Source organism: Lipotes vexillifer, unplaced genomic scaffold (assembly GCF_000442215.2).
Source record: "Lipotes vexillifer unplaced genomic scaffold, Lipotes_vexillifer_v1.1 scaffold886, whole genome shotgun sequence".
NCBI classification, from domain to species: domain Eukaryota; kingdom Metazoa; phylum Chordata; class Mammalia; order Artiodactyla; family Lipotidae; genus Lipotes; species Lipotes vexillifer.
Window position 1 is genome coordinate 1,063,790 of NW_006771059.1, and position 21,023 is coordinate 1,084,812.

The 21,023-nt window shown below is 36.8% G+C and overlaps 1 protein-coding gene across 1 annotated transcript in view; it reads right to left on the bottom strand.

The window, feature by feature from the left end:
- Nucleotides 1-21,023, bottom strand: part of SH3BGRL (SH3 domain binding glutamate rich protein like) — a 52,409-nt gene that overhangs the window by 20,589 nt on the left and 10,797 nt on the right. The window contains exon 3 of the mRNA XM_007446495.1: nt 20,164-20,264. Within this exon, the coding sequence (XP_007446557.1) occupies nt 20,164-20,264 (101 nt within the window). The remainder of the gene's footprint in view (nt 1-20,163; nt 20,265-21,023) is intronic.

Below are 21,023 nucleotides of genomic sequence, written 5' to 3' on the forward strand. Positions count from 1 at the left end.
CCGGGCCAGGGCACGAACCCGTGTCCCCTGCATCAGCAGGTGGACTCTCAACCACTGTGCCACCAGGGAAGCCCCCTATTTTCCTTTTTTTTTTTGATTAATTTTTATTGTAGTAGAGTTGCTTTACAAAGTTGTGTTAGTTTCTACTGTACAGCAAAATGAATCAGCTATACATATACATATATCCCCTCTTTTTTTGATTTCCTTGCCATTTAGGTCACCACAGTGCATAAGTAGAGTTCCCTGTGCTACACAGTATGCCCTCATTAGTTACCTATTTTATACATGGTATCAATAGTGTATATATGTCAATCCCAATTTCCCAATTCCTCCTGCCCCTCTTTCCCCAATTGGGAGATCGGGATTGACATATATACACTACCCTGTGTAAAACAGATAGCTATAGGAACCTGTTGTATATAACAGGGAGCTCAGCTCACTGCTCTGTGGTGACCTAGATAGATGGGATGTTGGGGAGGGAGGCCCAAGAGGGAGGGGATATATGTATACATATAGCTGACTCACTTCATTGTACTGCAGAAACTAACACAATATGGTCAAGTGACTATACCCCAATTTAAAAAGAAAAAACCTGCACAAAATAAAAGACAAACACATGGAGGCTACACATTATGTTACTAAACAATGAATCACTGAAGAAATCAAAGAGGAAATAAAAAAATACCTGGAGACAAATAAAAATGAAAACACAATGGTCCTAAAACTATGGGATGCAGTGAAAATTGTTTTAACAGAGAAGTTTATAGCAATACAAGCTTATCTCAGAAAACAAGAAAAATTTCAAATAACAGTCTAACCTTACATCTAAAGGAACTAGAAAAAGAAGAACAAAGTTAGTAGAAGAAAATAAATAATAAAGAGCAGAGCAGAAATAAATGAAATACTGAAAAAAAAAACAATAGAAAAAGAAACAATGAAACTAAGAGCTGGTTCTTTGAAAACATAAACAAAATGATAAACCTTTAGCCACACTCATCAAGAAAAAAAATAGAGAGGTCCCAAATCAATAAATCAGAAATAAAAGGGTAAAAGTTACAACCAACACAACAGAAATGCAAAGGATCATAAGAGATTGCTATGAACTATTTATACATTAATAAAATGGACAACCTAGAAGAAATGGACAATGTCGTAGAAATGTTCAATCTCCCAAGACTGAATCAGGAAAAAATAGAAAATATGAACAGAAGGATTACCGGTAATGAAATTGAATTAATAATTTAAAATACTCTCAACAAACAAAAGTCCAGGACCATATGGCTTCATATGAATTCTAACCAACATATAGAAGAGTTAAAACCTATCCTTCTCAAATTATTCCAAAAAACTGCAGAGGGAGGAACTTCCAAACTCATTCTATGAGGCCAGCATCACCCCGATACCAAAACCAGACAAAGATCTCACATAAAAGAAGAAAATTACAGGTCAATATCACTGATGAACATATATGCAAAAATCTTCAACAAGATATTAGCACAGCAACTCCAACAATATATTAAAAGGATCATACACAATGATCAAGTGGGATTTATCCCAGGGATGCAAGAATTTTTTCAATATCAGCAAATCAATCAATGTGATATACCACATTAACAAATGGAAGGAAAAAACCCATATGATCATCTAAATAGATGCAGAAAAATCTTTTGATAAAATTCAACATCCAATTATGATAAAAACTCTCCAGAAAGTGGGCATAGAGGGAACACACCTCAACATAATAAAGACCATATATGACAAGCCCACAGCTAACATTATACTCAATGGTGAAAAGTTGAAATCACCTCCTCCTAGATCAGGAACAAGACAGTGATGCCCACTCTCACCACTATTATTCAACACAGTATTAGCAATCCTAGCCACAGCAATCAGACAGAAAAAAAAAAGAAGAAAAAGGAGTCCACAATGGAAAGGAAGAAGTAAAACTGTCACTATTTGCAGATCACATGATACTACATATAGAAAATCCTACAGATGCCACAATAAAACTATTAGAACTCGTCAATGAAGTTGGTAAAGTTGCAGGATACAAAATTAATATACAGGAATCTGTTATATTCTATATGTTAAAAACAAACTATCAGAAAGAAAAATTAAGAATACAACCCTATTTACTGTCACATCAAAAAGAATAAAATACCTAGGAATAAATCTAAGTAAGGAGATAAAAGACCTGTACTTGAAAAACTATAAGAGACTGATAAAAGAAATTGAAGATGACACAAACAGATGGAAAGATATACTGTGTTCATAGAATGGAAGAATTAATATTGTTAAAATTAACATACTATCCAGGGTGATCTACAAATTCAATGCAATCCCTACCAAAACACCAATGGCATTTTTCACAGAACTAAAACAAATAATTCTATAATTTCTATGGAAACACAGAAGACCCAAATAGCCAAAACAATCTTGAGAAAGAGGAACAAAGTTGAAGGTATCAAAGTCCCTGATTTCAAACTCTACTAAAAAGCTACAGTAATCAAAACAGTATGGTACCAGCACAAAAACAGACACAGATTAATGGGACTGAATTGAGAGCCCAGAGATGCACCCATTATATGGCCTATTAATCTATGACAAAGGAGGCAAGAATATACAGTGGGGAAAAGAGCCTCTTCAATAAATGGTGCTGGTATAACTGTACAGCTAAATGTAAAAGAAGCAAACCAAACTACTTTTTCACACCATATACAAAAATAAACTCAAAATGGATTAAAGATTTAAATGTAAGACCTGAAACCATAAAACTTCTAGGAGAAAGCATGGGAAGTATGCTCTTTGACATCAGTCTCAGCAATACTTTTTGGATATGTCTCTTCAGGCAACGGAAACAAAAGAAAAATAAACAAATGAGACTACATTAAACTAAAAAGCTTCTTGCACAGTGAAGGAAACTAAACAAAATGAAAAGGCTGCCTACTTAATGGGAGATTACAAACAATATATCCAATGAGGTGTTAATATCTAAAATATACAACAAACTCAAACAACTAACATCAAAAAAAACAAGCTGATTAAAAAGTGGGCAGAGGACCTGAATAGACATTTTTTCTAAAGAAGACATACAGATGGACAGGCACATGAAAAGATGGTAAACATCACTAATCATCAGGGAAATCAATACCAAAATGAGATATCACCTCATACCTGTCAGAATGGCTATTATCCAAAAGACAACAAATAACCAGTGTTGGCAAGGATACAGAGAAACGGAAAACCTCATGCAGTAACACTGGGAATATAACTTGGTGCAGCCACTATTTAAAAACAATACTGAGTTTTCCAAAAATATTAAAAATAGAACTACCATACAATCCAGAAATTCCATTATTGTGTGTTTAGCCAAAAAAAAATGAAAACACTAATTTGAAAGGATACATGGACCCCTATATTCATTGCAGCATTATTTACAATAGCCAAGATATGGACACAACCTAAGTGCCCATCAATACATGAATGGAGGGGCTTCCCTGGTGGCGCAGTGGTTGAGAGTCCACCTGCCGATGCAGGGGACACAGGTTCGTGCCCTAGTCCAGGAAGATCCCACATGCCACGGAGTGGCTGGGCCCATGAGCCATGGTCACTGAGCCTGTGTGTCTGGAGCCTGTGCTCCACAACAGGAGAGGCCACAGCAGTGAAAGGCCCACACACAGGAAAAAAAATATATATATGTGAATGGATAAAGAAAATGTGATATATATACACACTGGAATATTTAATTTTTTTATTTTATGTTGTGTATTTTATTTATTTATTTATTTATTTATTTATTTTTAATTTTGGGGGGTGCATTGAGTCTTCATTGCTGCACACGGGCTTTCTCCAGTTGCGGCGAGACAGGGCTACTCTTCATTGTGGTGAGAGGGCTTCTCACTGTTGTGGCTTCTCTTGTTGCAGAGCACAGGCTCTAGGCACTTGGGCTTCAGTAGTTGCAGCACAGGGACTTACTATTTGTGGCTCTTCCTGAACCCGTGTGCCCTGCATTGGCAAGCGGATTCTTAACTACTGCACCACCAGGGATGTCCCTACACTCTGAAATATTACTGAGCCATTAAAAAGAATGGAATCTTGCCACATGTGACAACATGGATGGCCCTAGAGGGTGTTACACAAATGAAATAAGTCAGACAGAAAAAGTCAAATACTATATGATATCACTTATATGTCAAATCTAAAAACAAAACAAATGAACAATCATAACAAAAGAGAAACAGAGTCATAGATAAGGAGAACAAACAGGTAGTTGGCAGAGGGAAGGGAAAGCTGGGGAGGAGAGAAATAGGTGAGGGAGATTAAGAGGTAGAAAGTTCCAGTTACAAAATAAATGAGTTAAGGGTATGAAATGTACAGTGTGGGGAATATAGTCAATTGCTATGTAATATCTTTGTAAGGTGACAGAGGGTATCTAGACTTATTATGGTGATCATATTGAAACGTATAGCAATATTGAATTACTGTGCTGCGTACCAGGAACTAACATAGTGTCATAGGTCAATTATACTTCAAAACTAAACAGTAAAACAAACTCATAGAAAAAGAGATTACATTTATGGTTACCAGAGGCACAGGTGGGAGGGAGGGGAAATTGGATGAAGGTAGTCAAAAAGTACAAATTTCCAGTTATAAGATAAATGAGTGCTAGGGATGTAATGTACAACTAAGAAATATAATTAAAACAGATATATACTATATATGAAGTTGTTAAAGACAGTAAATCTGCTGCGCAGCCCAGAGGCCGTTGGTTCCATCCTGCCCGCGCCTCACAACACTGCAGGGCCCAGCGTCCCACTTTGGCTGGATTGTTGTTCAAAGAGACCACAAATAGGCTGTTTGGCTCCAAGAAACCAACAAAAAGCAATGCTTTGTTTGATTTTGTTTTGTTTTGTTTCTCCTCGCCATGTTTGGGAGGAAACATCATCAGCCTGAATTAGAATGGTGGAAACAGGACTCAAACTGAGAGTCCTGAAATCTGGATTCCTGCTTAATAATTTAGGTACACCAGAAATACATCTACACGGGGAACAACTCCTACAGGACACCTACTGAATTCTGGCAGAAGACCTCACACCTCCAAAAAGGCAAGAAACTCCCTACGTACATGGGTAGGGCAAAAGAAAAAAGAATAAAGAGAGACAAAAGGATAGGGATGGGACCTGCACCATTGGGAGGGAACTGTGAAGGAGGAAAGGTTTCCACATACTAGGAAGCCCCTTTGCAGGAGAAGACTGCGGGTGGCGGAGGAGGAAGTTTCGGAGCCAAGGAGGAGAGCACAGCAACAGGGGTGCGGAGGGCAAAGAAGAGAGATTCCCGCACAGAGGATCCCTGCTGACCTGCATTCAACAGCCCGAGAGGTTTGTCTGCTCACCCACCGGGGTGGGTGGGGCTGGGATCTGAGGCTTGGGCTTCGGTGGGAGCACAGGGAGAGGATTGGGGTTGGCGGCGTAAACACAACCTGCAGGGGGTTAGTGCACCATGGCTAGCCAGGAGGGAGTCCAGGGAAAAGTCTGGACCTGCCGAAGAGGCAAGAGACATTTTCTTCCCTCTTTGTTTCCTGGTGCGCGAGGAGAGGGGATTAAGAGCGCTGCTTAAGGGAGCTCCAGACACGGGCATGAGCTGCGGCTAAAAGTGCGGACCCCAGAGACAGGCATGAGATGCTAAGTCTGCTGCTGCTGCCAGCAAGAAGCCTGTGTGAGAGCAAAGGTCACTATCCACAACCCCATTCCAGGGAGCCTGTGCAGCCCGACACTGCCAGGGTGCTGGGGTCCAGGGACAACTTCCCCGGCAGAACGCACAGCACGACTCAGGCTGGTGCAACGTCATGCTGGCTTCTACCGCCGCAGGTTCACCCCGCACTCTGTACCCTTCCCTCCCCCAGGCCTGAGTGAGCCAGAGTCCCCGAAGCTGCTGCTCCTTTAACCCCGTCCTGAGCGAAGAACATACGCCCTTCAGCGGCCTACATACAGAGGCAGAACCAAATCCAAAGCTGAGCCCCAGGAGCTGTGAGAACAAAGAAAAGAAAGGGAAATCCCTCCCAGCAGCCTCAGAAACAGCGGATGAAAGCTCCACAATCAACTTGATGTACCCTGTATCTGTGGAATACATGAATAGACAATGAATCATCCCAAACTGAGGAGGTGGACTTTGAGAGCAAGATTTATGATTTGTTCCCCTTTTCCTCTTTTTGTGAGTGTGTATGTGTATGCTTCTGTGTGAGACTTTGTCTATATAGCTTTGCTTCCACCATTTGTCCAAGGGATCTATCCGTCCTTTTTTATTTTCTTCTTTAAAAAAACTTTTTTTCTTAAAAATTACTTTTTATTTTAATTATTTTATTTTATCTTACTTTATTTTATTTCATTTTATCTTCTTTCTTTCTTTCCTTCCTTCCCTCCTTCCTTCCTCCCTCTCTCTCTCTCTCTCTCTCCCCCCTCCCTCCCTCCCTCCCTCCCTTTCTTTCTTTCTTTCTTTCTACTTTTTCTCCCTTTTATTCTGAGCTGTGTGGATGAAAAGCTCTTGGTGCTGCAGCCAGGAGTCAGTGCTCTGCCTCTGAGATGGGAGAGCCAACTTCAGGACACTGGTCCACAAGTGACCTCCCAGCTCCACATAATATCAAATGGCGAAAATATCCCAGAGATCTCCATCTCAACACCAGCACCCAGCTTCACTCAACGAACAGCAAGCTACAGTGCTGGACACCCTATGCCAAACAACTAGCAAGAAAGGAACACAACCCCACCCATTAGCAGAGAGGCTGCCTAAAATCATAATAAGTCCACAGACACCCCAAAACACACCACCAGACGTGGACCTGCCCACCAGAAACACAAGATCCAGCCTCATGAACCAGAACACAGGCACTAGTCCCCTCCACCAGGAAGCCTACACAACCCACTGAACCAACTTTAGCCACTGGGAACAGACACCAAGAACAACGGGAACTAAGAACCTGCAGCCTGCAAAAAGGAGACCCCAAAGATAGTAAGATAAGCAAAATGAGAAGACAGAAAAACACAGAGCAGACGAAGGAACAAGAAAAAAACCCACCAGACCTAACAAATGAAGAGGAAATAGTCAGTCTACCTGAAAAATAATTCAGAATAATGATAGTAAAGACGATCCAAAATCTTGGAAATAGAATAGAGAAAATGCAAGAAACATTTAATAAGGACCTAGATGAATTAAACATGAAACAAGCAATGATTAAGAGCAATACAAATGAACTTAAAAATACTCTAGATGGGAGCAATAGCAGAATAACTGAGGCAGAAGAATGGATAAGTGACCTGGAAGATAAAATAGTGGAAATAACTACTGCAGAGCAGAATAAAGAAAAAATAATTAAAAGAACTGAGGACAGTCTCAGAGACCTCTGGGACAACATTAAACGTACCAACATTCGATTTTTAGGGGTTCAAGAAGAAGATTAAAAGAAAGGGACTGAGAAAATATTTGAAGAAATTATAGTTGAAAACTTCCCTAAGATGGGAAAGGAAATAGTTAATCAAGTCCAGGAAGAACAGAGTCCCATACATGAAAAATTCAATGAGAAATATGCCACGACACCTATTAATCAAACTGTCAAAAATTAAATACAAAGAAAACATATTAAAAGCAGCAAGGGAAAAACAACAAATAACACACAAGGGAATCCCCATAAGGTTAACAGCTGATCTTTCAGCAGAAACTCTGCAAGCCAGAAGGGAGTTGCAGGACATATTTAAAGTGATGAAGGAGAAAAATATGTAACCAAGATTACTCTACCCAGCAAGGATCTCATTCAGATTTGATGGAGAAATTAAAACCTTTACAGACAAGCAAAAGCTCAGAGTTCAGCACCACCAAACCAGCTTTACATCAAATGCTAAAGGAACTTCTCTAGGCAAGAAACACAAGAGAAGGCAAACACCTACAATAACGAATGCAAAACAATTAAGAAAATGGGAATAGGAACATACATTTTGATAATTATCTTAAATGTAAATGGACTAAATGCTCCCACCAAAAGACACAGATTGGCTGAATCGATACAGAAACAAGACCCATATATATGATTTCTACAAGAGACCCACTTCAGACCTAGAGACATGTACAGATTGAAAGTAAAGGGATGGGAAAAGTTATTCCATGCAAATGGAAACCAAAGGAAAGCTGGAGTAGCAATTCTCATATCAGACAAAATAGACTTTAAAATAAATACTATTAGAAGAGACAAGGAAAGACACTACATAATGATAAAGGGATCGATCCAAGAAGAAGATATAACAATTGTAAATATTTATGCACCCAACATAGGAGCACCTCAATACATAAGGCAAATACTACTAGCCATAAAAAGGGAAATCGACAGTAATACATTCATAGTAGAGGACTTTATGACCCCAGTTTCACCAATGGACTGATCATCCAAAATGAAATTAAATAAGGAAACACAAGCTTTAAATAGTACATTAAACAAGATGGACTTAATTGATATTTATAGGACATTCCATCCAAAAGCAACAGAACATACTTTCTTCTCAAGTGCTCATGGAACATTCTCCAGGATAGATCATATCTTGGGTCACAAATCAAGCCTTGGTAAATTTAAGAAAATTGAAATTGTGTCAAGTATCTTTTCCGACCACAATGCTTTAAGACTAGATATGAATCACAGGAAAAGATACATAAAAAACTCAAACACATGGAGGTTAAACAATACACCACTTAATAACGAAGTTTTCACTGAAGAAATCAGAGGAAATCAATAAGTCCCTAGAAACAAATGACAATGGAGAAACGACGACCCAAAACCTATGGGATGTAGCAAAAGCAGTTCTAAGAGGGAAGTTTATAGCAATACAATCCTACCAGAAGAATCAGGAAACATCTGGAATAAACAACCTAAACTTGCACCTAAAGCAATTAGAGACAGAAAAGCAAAACAACCCCAAAGTTAGCAGAAGGAAAGAAATCATAAAAATCAGATCAGGAATTAATGAAAAAGAAATGAAGGAAACGATAGCAAAGATCAATAAAACTAAAAGCTGGTTCTTTGAGAAGGTAAACAAAATTGATAAATCATTAGCCAGACTCATCAAGAAAAAAAGGGAGAAGAATAAAATCAATAGAATTAGAAATGATAAAGGAGAAGTAACAACTGACACTGCAGAAATACAAAAGATCATGACAAATTACTACCAGAAATTCTGTGCCAAGAAAATGGACAAATTGGAAGAAATGGAAAAATTCTTAGAAATGCACAATCTGCCAATACTGAATCAGGAAGAAATAGAAAATATGAACAGACCAATCACAAGCACTGAAATTGAAGCTGTGATTAAAAATCTTCCAACAAACAAAAGCCCAGGACCAGATGGCTTCACAGGTGAATTCTCTGAAACATTTAGCGAAGAGCTAACACCTATCCTTCTCAAACTCTTAAAACATATAGCAGAGGGAAAACACTGCCAAAGTCATTCTACGAGACCACCATCACCTTGATACCAAAACCAGACAAGGATGTCACCAAGAAAGAAAACTACAGGCCAATATCACTGATGAACATAGATGCAAAAATCGTCAACAAAATACTAGCAAACAGAATCCAACAGCACAGTAAAAGGATCAAACACCATGATCACGTGGGGTTTATTTCAGGAATGCAAGGATTCTTCAATATATGCAAATCAATCAACGTGATACACTATATTAGCAAATTGAAGGAGAAAAACCACATGATCATCTCAATAGATGAAGAGAAAGCTTTCAACAAAATTCAACACCCATTTACGATAAAAACCCTGCAACAAGTAGGCATAGAGGGAACTTTCCTCAACATAATAAAGACCATATATGACAAACCCACAGCCAACATCACCTTCAATGGTGAAAAACTGAAAGCATTTCCACTAAGGTCAGGAACAAGACAAGGTTGCCCACTCTTACCACTCTTATTCAGCATAGTTTTGGAAGTTTTAGCCACAGCAATCAGAGAAGAAAAGGAAATAAAAGGAATCCAAATTGGAAAAGAAGAAGTAAAGCTGTCACTGTTTGCAGATGACATGATACTATACATAGAGAATCCTAAAGATTCTACCAGAAGACTACTAGAGATAATCAATGAATTTGGTAAAATAGCAGGATAAAAAATTAATGCACAGAAATCTCTGGCATTCCTATACACTAATGATGAAAAATCTGAAAATGAAATCAAGAAAACACTCCCATTTACCACTGCAACAAAAAAAGAATAAAATATCTAGGAATAAACCTACCTTAGGAGACAAAAGACCTGTATGCAGAAAATTATAAGACACTGATGAAAGAAATTAATGATGATACAAATAGATGGAGAGATATACCATGTTCTTGGATTGGAAGAATCAACCTTGTGAAAATGACTCTCCTACCCAAAGCAATCTACAGATTCAATGCAATCCCTAACAAACTACCACCAGCATTTTTCACAGAACTAGAAAAAAATAATCACAATTTGTATGTGAACACAATGGACCCTGAGTAGCCAAAGGAATCTTGAGAAAGAAAAACGGAGCTGGAGAAATCAGGCTCCTTGACTTCAGACTATACTACAAAGCTACAGTAATCAAGACAGTATGGCACTTGTACAGAAACAGAAAAATAGATCAAGGGAACAGGATAGAAAGCCCAGAGATAAACCCATGTACATATGGTCACCTTATCTTTGATAAAGGAGGGAGGCATGTACAGTGGAGAAAGGACAGCCTCTTCAATAAGCGGTGTTGGGAAAACTGGACAGCTACATGTAAACGTATGAGATTAGATCACTCCCTAACACCATACACAAAAATAAGCTCAAAATTAATTAAAGACCTAAATGTAAGGCCAGAAACTATCAAACTCTTAGAGGAAAACATAGGCAGCATACTCTATGACATAAATCACAGCAAGATCCTTTTTGACCCCCCTCCTAGAGAAATGGAAACAAAAATAAAAATAAACAAATGGGACCTAATTAAACTTCAAAGCTTTTTCACAGCAAAGGGAACCATAAACAAGAACAAAAGCCAACCCTCAGAATGGGAGAAAATATTTGCAAATGAAGCAACTGTCAAAGGATTAATCTCCAAAATTTACAAGCAGCTCATGCAGGTCAATAACAAAAGAACAAACGACTGAATCCAAAAATGGGCAGAAGACCTAAATAGACATTTCTCCAAAGAAGATATACTGACTGCCAACAAACACATGAAAGAATGCTCAACATCATTAATCATTAGAGAAATACAAATCAAACTACAATGAGATATCATCTCTCACCAGTCAGAATGGCCATCTTAAAAAAATCTAGAAACAATAAATACTGGAGAGGGTGTGGAGAAAATGGGACACTCTTGCACTGCTGGTGGGAATGTGAATTGGTACAGCCACTATGGAGAACAGTATGGAGGTTCCTTAAAAAACTACGAATAGAACTACCATATGACCCAGCAATTCCACTACTGGGCATATACCCTGAGAAAACCATAATTCAAAACGAGTCATGTACCAAAATGTTCATTGCAGCTCTATTTACAATAGCCCAGAGACGGAAACAACCTAAGTGTCCATCATCAGATGAATGGATAAAGAAGATGTGGCACATATATACAATGGAATATTACTCAGCCATAAAAAGAAATGAAATTGAGCTATTTGTAATGAGGTGGATGGACCTAGAGTCTGTCATACAGAGTGAAGTAAGTCAGGAAGAGAAAGACAAATACCATATGCTAACACATATATATGGAATTTAAGAAAAAAAAATGTCATGAAGAACCTAGGGGTAAGACAGGAATAAAGACACAGACCTACTAGAGAATGGACCTGAGGATATGGGGAGGGGGAAGGGTAAGCTATGACAAAGTGAGAGAGTGGCATGGACATATATACACTACCAAAGGTAAAATACATAGCTAGTGGGAAGCAGCTGCATAGCACAGGGAGATCAGCTCGGTGCATTGTGACCACCTAGAGGGGTAGGATATGGAGGGTGGGAGGGAGGGAGATGCAAGAGGGAAGAGATATGGGAACATATGTATATGTATAACTGATTCACTTTGTTATAAAGCAGAAACTAACACACCACTGTAAAGCAATTATACTCCAATAAAGATGTAAAAAAAAAAAAAAAAGACAGTAAATCCCAAGAGTTCTCTTCACAAGGAAACTGTCTTTTTCCTATTTAATTAGTTTTTATCCATATGACATGATGGATATTCACTACATTTATTGTAGTAATAATTTCGTGATTATGTAAATCAAACATTATGTTGTATACCTTAAACTTATACAGTGTTGTATGTCAATTATATCTCAGTAATACTGGATAAAAAATAAAGTTGCATCTTTCTGTGAAAAAAGAGTAAAAGAAAGAATGAACTTCCTAAGTACACACTGGGCCTTAATGCCATTGTTCTTACCTTAATATCATTAAAAATAAAATAAGATAGAGATGTTATTTATGGGTTAAAGGAATTTATAAACTACAAGATTATAAATTCCATACTAGCAGGTGATTTAAGCAATGGAATATAGCCATCCCTTAATCAAAGCCTGGTCTCTTTCTGCTGAAGGGAAATGTGTGGATTAGGAATGGGTTGATCAAGGGAAACAAAAGGACACAGACCCCAATTTAGGGTGTGCTAACAATGGACCACAGAATTTTATATGTAGCAGGTCCCTCTCTGCTTTGCACCAAATTTACTCTTACTCTAAATTATAGTATAATAATATTATTGACTAAGTGTTTTTTATGGGCCAGGCACTATGCATGCTTACATTATTTAATTATCACCAAAATCTTATGAGCTGCTATTATTTTCATTCCAGATTCACAGATGAAGAAACTAATATTCAAATGGATTAGAAACTTTCTCCTAAGCACACACTTGCCCAAGATCTGTCAAAGTAAAAGGCACCACTTAAACACTAAGCATAATGAATAACAAAATATTACCATACTTGTTATCTCATGCTAATTAGACTGTCTGTCAACTTAATGACATCTCCATGAGTGCAGAAATGGCTCATAATTTTTTTGTATCCTTCTTAATTCCAAAGCTTGGTCTAAAGTAAGGGCAAGAAAACCTGTTGATTTTTTTTAAAGTTTAATACACAGGATAGATTTTCCTAGATGACCCCTTCAGTCATTTCCCACTCTGAAGTACTGTGATAATGAAACAAAGAAACATGCCAAAAGCAATAAAAGCCTCCTGGAACTTTAAGACTTGGTAAGAAAATGTTACCATGAAGAATCAATGATTCATATTAATTCCATTGCTTATACCAAAAGAAGAAAAAGTTATCTTCATTTAAAACTGTCATATGTTTGGACAAATAAAATATGAAGTTGAGAACAGTCCAATTGTTTGGACAAATAAAATATGAAGTTGAGAACAGTCCAAAGTGTTTCCACAAAAGTGTCAGTGACTTGTGACCAAAGGTGCCTATGGGAAATGAGTGCTGAGGGGGAAAGAGGGTAACAGGCGCTTGAGGCTGTTCTGGCAGCTTTTGGAGTGTCCTTAAAGCAAAAGCCTTCCTTGAAACAAATCACACTGTTACAATACAATCAAACATCAAAGCTAAATATTTGTGACAAGTACTAGTCTAACATAGGTGGATTTTATGTTCCATAAAATTTCAGATTGCTTGCACTAAGAATTTAAAAATAAACGGACCAATTCATTTCAGCTTCCACCTCCCTGCCTCAATCACTATCATTATCAACTCAGTACAGTGAGTTACTATACAGATTTCATTCCTCTTTAGGAGAATTTTGTCATAATAGAAGGAAGGGAATTTGGTATATGAAGAGATATAAAATGAAGAGGTATAAAACGCTGGTGATTTTATAGTCAGCAAAGATGTTCTCCAACTCACCACCTCTCTATGAAACAAATTCTGGCAGTGAGGAAACCTAATTACTAAAACCACAGCTTTCTCCTAAAGCCACACTTCCTGCAAATGCTACAGGGTTTCGAATTCCAGTCAGACAGATTCTCCAGGCAACCATATAAGGGTAAGCAAAAACACACAAATCCTCCGACAGGCTGATGTAAGGTCACAGGGCAGGCACATGAGAACCAAATATGGTAGTTAAATTCTCCAGCTCACAACAGATACTTAAAAAAAAAACCCTGCAAACATGAACTTCAAATTCTTGAATCACAAGAAAAGTAATAAGCAATTAATCTATTTTTATTAGTGCTGACTGGATGACAAATATGATCCAGTCTACCGTATATTACACCAGCTTTGCCTTTTTCATCCTTTCCTTTTCTGCGGCAGGAAAGGCTACTGTGAAATGTGCAGCCGAAGTGGGCAACAGGGTATTACATCTAAATAAACTAGTCCAATCTGCCTACAGAAAGAAATACAGATTTCCCAAGAGCTCCATGAGAATAGTGTCTGCCCCATTGTAAGGAAGGCACTGTCCTACACTATGACTAAGAAAAATATCCATATATGTGACATCATTTGATACTAAGGATAAGGCCTGCAGGGATCCTTGTCCTCATTTAAACTCAAGAATAGAACAACATAAAGAGAAGATAATTTCCCCTACTTCTCACTACCAAAACCCCATGATTAAAAGCAGGTAAGATACTGTCCTTTTTTCCAATGATCATAGAATTCTAATTAGCATTATCAATATGCCTTGGTAATTTTGAAAGCTGCTAATTCAGTCAAAGTCAAATAAAACCAAAAGCATTCTGAGAGGGTGCATCAAGAGCCATGGAAACCTTCATGTTCCTTGATCCAGTAATTTCACTTCTAGATTCCTAGTCTAAGTAAATAATCCAAAAGAGGGTAGAAATTGTGTGCCTGAAGAGGTTATGCAATGTTTTGGTGTGTTTTTCTTGTTTTCATTAATTTGTTTGTTTTTTAGTGGTGGAGAATTGAAAGTTGCCTGCATGTCCAACCATTTGTACTTAGTTAAATAAACACTGATGTGATCATTCAAAAGATTGCTATGAACACATTAAAACTGACCACTGTACAATTATGTAGCAACAAGGAAAAATAGTTATGATATAAAGAGTGAAAAAAGAAGTCTACAGAATCATATTTTAGCTGTGATTCCAACTGTGTAAAGGAGAACTATGTATGTTTTTAAAAGACTAGACAGGAATTCAAACACAATTATTACAACCTCTTAGAACAGGAGTGAGGGCTTAGCACCTTGCTCAGATGACTAATTAAGCTGTGCTGGGATTATGAGATTATGGGAATTCCCCCTGCCAAACTTTTCCAGTGGTTTTATATAGCTTTACATAATTTTTAAAAAATATTCCAAAAAAATCAATTCATGTATATTGAGCTCATAGTAGAGGCAATACAATATAATGGAAAGACCACTGACTATGGCCCCCATGATCCTCACCTCCTGGCATTTACTTCTTTATAGAATCCCTTCCTCTGGAGTGTGGGCAGGAGCTGTTACTTGCTTCCAATCAGTAGAATATGGCAAAAGTGTTGGGATGTCACTCTAGTGATGATGTTATTACACAAGGCTTTATCTTTCTAGCTGACTCACACTAGAGTCTCTCTCTCCTTTGTTGGATACAAAGAAGCAACTGCCAAGAGTATAACAGCTTCAAGGAGATGAATTCTGCCAACGACCACATGAGTTTGAGATGGATTCTTTTATAGTAGAGTCTCCAGATGAGAAACCTGTCCTGGTTGACACCTTGATTACAGCCTTGTAGGACCCAGCTAAGCTATACCAGGACTCCTGACCTACAGGCACTGTGATATAATAGACGTGTATTAATTTAAGCCACTAAATTTATAGCAATTTGTTAAACAGCATAGAAAACTAATACAGAACCCAAATGACTTGGGTTTGAATCTCAGATCCTTCACTTATTATCTGTGTGACAGAGCAAGTTGATTAACCTCTCTGACTCTCAAATTCCTCATTTATTAATTGAGAGTAATAATACTCGCCTCTCAGAACTGTTGTACAGAAAATTACAGACAACAGAAGCAATGTGCCTTTAACACTGACTGCCACAAAATATGCTAGATTGTAAATTATAAGGTCTCTCAAGGCTGGAACCTCATCTATCTTGCTTATCATTCTATACAGTGTCTATAATCATATCTGACCCATAGCAGGTATTCTATAAATATGCACCAAATGAATAAATAAATGAGATAAGCTCTCAAGGAAATGTAGCTACTTTAAATATACATAAGGAACTGTAGTTATACATAATTGAAAGAGAACCCCTGCCTTCAAGGTATTAAAAACAATGAATTACCCCATAGTGCATCAATCACAATATAGGACAGCCTTTCTGGAGCAGTATGATAGTGAGGATATGCAGATAAGGAGCCAGACTCTGGAATCAAACATAAGAAAATTGTATCTGCACAATTCAATGTAATCTTTTGATAAACTGCTGTCAATATCAATAGAAAATATACTTATATGAAGATGATAAAAGAGGTATTTAAATCAAGCAGTGTAGTCACTAGATAGTCATGATGAGTGGTTTGTAAAATGCTGGACTGATGCCTGAACATTTGTAAAGTCTAATGACTTTCCTCAGTCACTTCATGGGGCTCTTGAGAAGTAAGGTGGGCTATTTAGCACATCCAGGAAATGTTTGAGGGACTACTCAGAGACTGTAAAATTCTCCATGAGAAGCCTCAGAAAGATGCAACTATTTATTGCATTACATCAAAATCCCAGCATTGTGCTCAGAAAAAGTGTCTACCAAAGTAAAAAAAATTACTCTGGTAACAATCCATTAAAAAGTACTTCTAATATAAGAGAATCTAATAGAAAATTGACTGGCAGTTAAATATTGTCAAGCAATACATTCCTTGAGACCTAGTCAATTTCCATTAAAAACATCCTGCCATATTGTAAAATTGTTCTTTTTCATAGATTGGCTTCTTTTCCTGGCATCTATTAAAAGGCTCCCAATTGATAAGCAAATCTGAAGCAGTAGAAAAAATTCCAAAGTTAAGTCAATTTGAATCACAAAACTTATACTCACAACACTCAGCTAGTGTTCACTGTAAAAATCCACCAATATTTGTTTCTGTGAAAAAGGGAAGACCAAAAACATTGGTGAACAATGAGTAAGGAAGTCATTGACTCAATCTCTGAAAGTCCTCCAAATCATTTTGTGAAGAAAAAACAATAATACTCACACAGACAAAGACACATGCACATTCTCAGAAATGCAATTTCTAATCACTCTAGGTTGAAAGAAAATGATTTCTCCACTTCCTTTTACTTTTTCAGAGGGAAAGGAAGCTGTATTTACATATGTCCCACTGAATTTTCAACCCAAAGACATCTCTTTGCTATGACCAAATTCTCCCTCAGTGCAATAAAAATATTTTAAGGCAATTACTTTTTCAAATTCAAGAGTCATATTATTGTAGCAATAGACAGAAGGGGAACAAAACATAAAGAATGTTTTAGGGAGGTCTGACCTATTGCTAATGGCATCACTCAAAGTAGGCAGAGAATCTCAGTCTAACACCCACCATGAAGCAAAGCATCAAATGCAGAAAAGAACCATAATCTTTTCACATTGATCAAATTCATGGAAATGGCACAAAATGCTCCAGTTCATCTTCCTTAAATTCAATTTATTTACCCTTAAAATTACTATTTTATCAAATCTCTAATAACAGGAGATAGTGAATCTTTGTATACGTTATCTAATGGGGCAATTTTCACAAATAATTGTCAGATTTTAGATCACAGGGTCAGCTTTCCAAATAACTAAAACCTTATCTAACTAAATAGCATGCTTTATTACTGTCATATAGTGAGACAAATAGGTATGACTTCACTTTTTTTCATACTGAAAACAAATATAGCCACCCAATTTAAAGCTAACCCTCAGTTACAGTCTATTTAAGGTAAAGGACTTTAAGTGGCCTTACACAAACATATGATGATTACATGTTTTTTGCTTTTTTATGGAATTTGTGAGAATATCCACAAAGAAATGTATATTACTAAATGTTTAACAATCTAAAAGTTTTTTATTTGAATGTTTCTTCAGGGTTGTAGGCTCAGTTGGTAGATAATTCTTGGTCTGGTTACCTTCACATACACAAAAAACTGCATGTCCCTGGTCACTCTCTCTAGACCCTTCTGGGAAAATAACTGCTAACCACATCCAGCTAATGGTGGGTCCATAGCATAATCCTTACACCTAAAGGGCTGCCTGTGATTTCAGAAAACACAAAAACAAAAAAAACAAACCAAATACTACCATTTCACACTAACTTCGCTGTAGTACTGATTTTTTTCCTCTGTAGTTGGTGAGGTGATAAATATTTCATAACAGAGGAAATTAAACACTTTCCTTTCAAGGGAGCATGGCAACTCAGAGCATTCTGTATCCTGGCCCAAACAAATGCATTTGCCATTGGAGAAAAAATTAGTCTGAAGCCTGAACAGTGTGCCCCACATGAACATTCCAGAGAACAATATGAATGTACTCCCAGACTCAAGCCATAAAGCATATTCCAAACTGTCCAGCTGAGAACAATTGCCATGTATTACCAAATTAGTTAAATAAGACCAGGATCAAATGGTCCAAGATATTAACCAACTAGCAAGCTAAGGCTGCTAAAACAAAAGAGGCCTGAGTCAGGTAGTTCTGTGGGCTCATCAGTGACTTTTTGGTGCAATTTAATTGCTACCATTGTTATTTGGACTATGACCATTGAGAACAACAGCATGTCCAGCAATAGGAACTGCTGTCAAGGATGGTGAAATGTCTGCTATTTTTACTTCACTTGCAAACTAATAAGTAAACCTGCCACAGTTTTAAGGATGGTGGCAGAAAACATGAGATTTCTGGGTCATAGCAACAGCAGTAGCCAGAGTATCAGCATTTTCTTGTACCTATTCCCTGATCCTCAATTCTTATAGGGTGACACAGGGTGCCAGGTTAGGGAACCTGGATCTTTCATAATGAGCAGTAAGCAAATCTTCCCTTTGCTTTAGAGAGAGACACTATCTCATTTTTTAAGGCTGTTTGCATCCTTGAAAAGATAATTCAGAACAAAAAGTCATTGCCTCTGCTTACAAGATGTACGCAAATACAAGAGATGAATGGAAAACTGTCTGCCAGCATCTACCATGTACAACCTATTTGGCTATTATAGAGTTCTCAGCTCTTGTCTTATACATTTCTGAAGGTGAAGCTAATATCAACATCAAATGCAGTTTTGGGTGATGAAATCCTGTAATTTCACCACCTGGCTGAATAGAAAATTGTAGGAGTGAAGGTGTATAGCAATTCAATTAAAAATTCTGTAAGACTGAACTCTTCTACATCCAGGTATAACACATTCATTCAGCAGTCCCTCATAATATGGGTTGTTTATTTGTAAAGTCAATTCTTGTGACCAATGTTACATCTTTAACTTCTCTCACTCTAAACCCAAATATCCATATATGTGCCAAAAGACAGAAACTAAATCATGATCTCATTTTAAAGTCTAGACAAGCTGCAAAGCATTTATTCTCTCTGTAAACATGCTTTTACCCTAAGGATTTTGTTCCTGATTCAGGAAAAGATTTGTTGAAATAAATCTAATACTAGTCAAGTTTAAAAAAGAAAAAAAAAACTGGCAGTTATCTTTACAGAATTCTTATTGAAAGTAAAGTATATGAAAGAAGGATTTTAATGTCTGGTGTTACTAGTAAAATGCTATGTAAGGATAATTGCTTTCTATTTTGTTCTGTTTTGATTTTAATCAATATTAAAAGGAAGCATAAATTATAAGGAATATAAATTGCTGAAATTAAAATACTCATCTTACCTTATGATTTTTAAAGTGTTTCACTGCTTACAACAGATTATAGGACATTTTTCCATGGGAAGCCAATAAGATATATTCTCTGCATTAAAATTTATACACACAGGGGAATTAATTATTCCAAGGAATCACCTCATGATCTGATAGTAGATAAATTACTGACATATATCTAATTTCCCTAAGCATCTGACTCACTCATTCTATAGTAAAGAATCACAGGCATAATTAACAGAAAACAAGTATTGAATCCATGCCTATCATGACCTTTCTAAAATTTGAATGTTACTTATTGACTGTGCAATCTACCAAAGCAATAAAATCTCATAATACCTGTTTGTTGATTGGCAGATATGCAGTTTCCTTAAGCATTAATGGATCTTTTAAAAGATCTACATGAGAAGTATTTGTTAATGATTCTTCATCATAGTATCCTGCAAATTTTTAACATCAGGTTTTAGACACATAAACACTTCGGTGACTAGTCTTGTAGGGTAACAGGGAAAAATCACTAAATATAATTTTCTTAGTGTAAAAACAAGTAAAAGTGTTGAACATAGTTTAAAGAGATTTGCTGCTATACTGCACTTAATTTAAAAATAATTTTAAATATTTTTTCTATTTTCTTCAGTCCATGAAATCTCCCCCCGCCCACCCCCAAATCTTGTAGATAAGTTCTTGTTCCACAACCTAGCTCTTCAGGGAACATAAAAGGAGAAAACATCATTCCTGTTTTAGAAAAATTTAAAATTTAGTAGGACACTAAATTCAATTTGCTACACTTCAGTAAAATATTTGTGATAGGTAAATATTTTAAAATATTTATGTCATGTGCTAAATATTACACTAAGCACTTTACATGCATTATCTCATTTTAATAGATGAGAATACAGCTCTTAGAGCAGTTAACCTTTCCCAAGAAGACACAGTGAGATAATGGTGGAATGGAGATTCAAAGTAAGCAGCTTGACTCCAGCTGCTTGAATCCACCACATTATACAAATGGAGTTAACTAATTGAGGTATAAATAAGAAAATAATGCTAGTATATTTTAAATAATTAGGAAAGTTTTCATTCTAAGGATTGAAAAGGAGTAAGGTAACCAGTAATCAATGAAAAAACCAATGGCTTTAGAAAAGTATAAGATTAAAATATAAAATTACTTTCTTTTAAGACTTACAGAAACATACTTT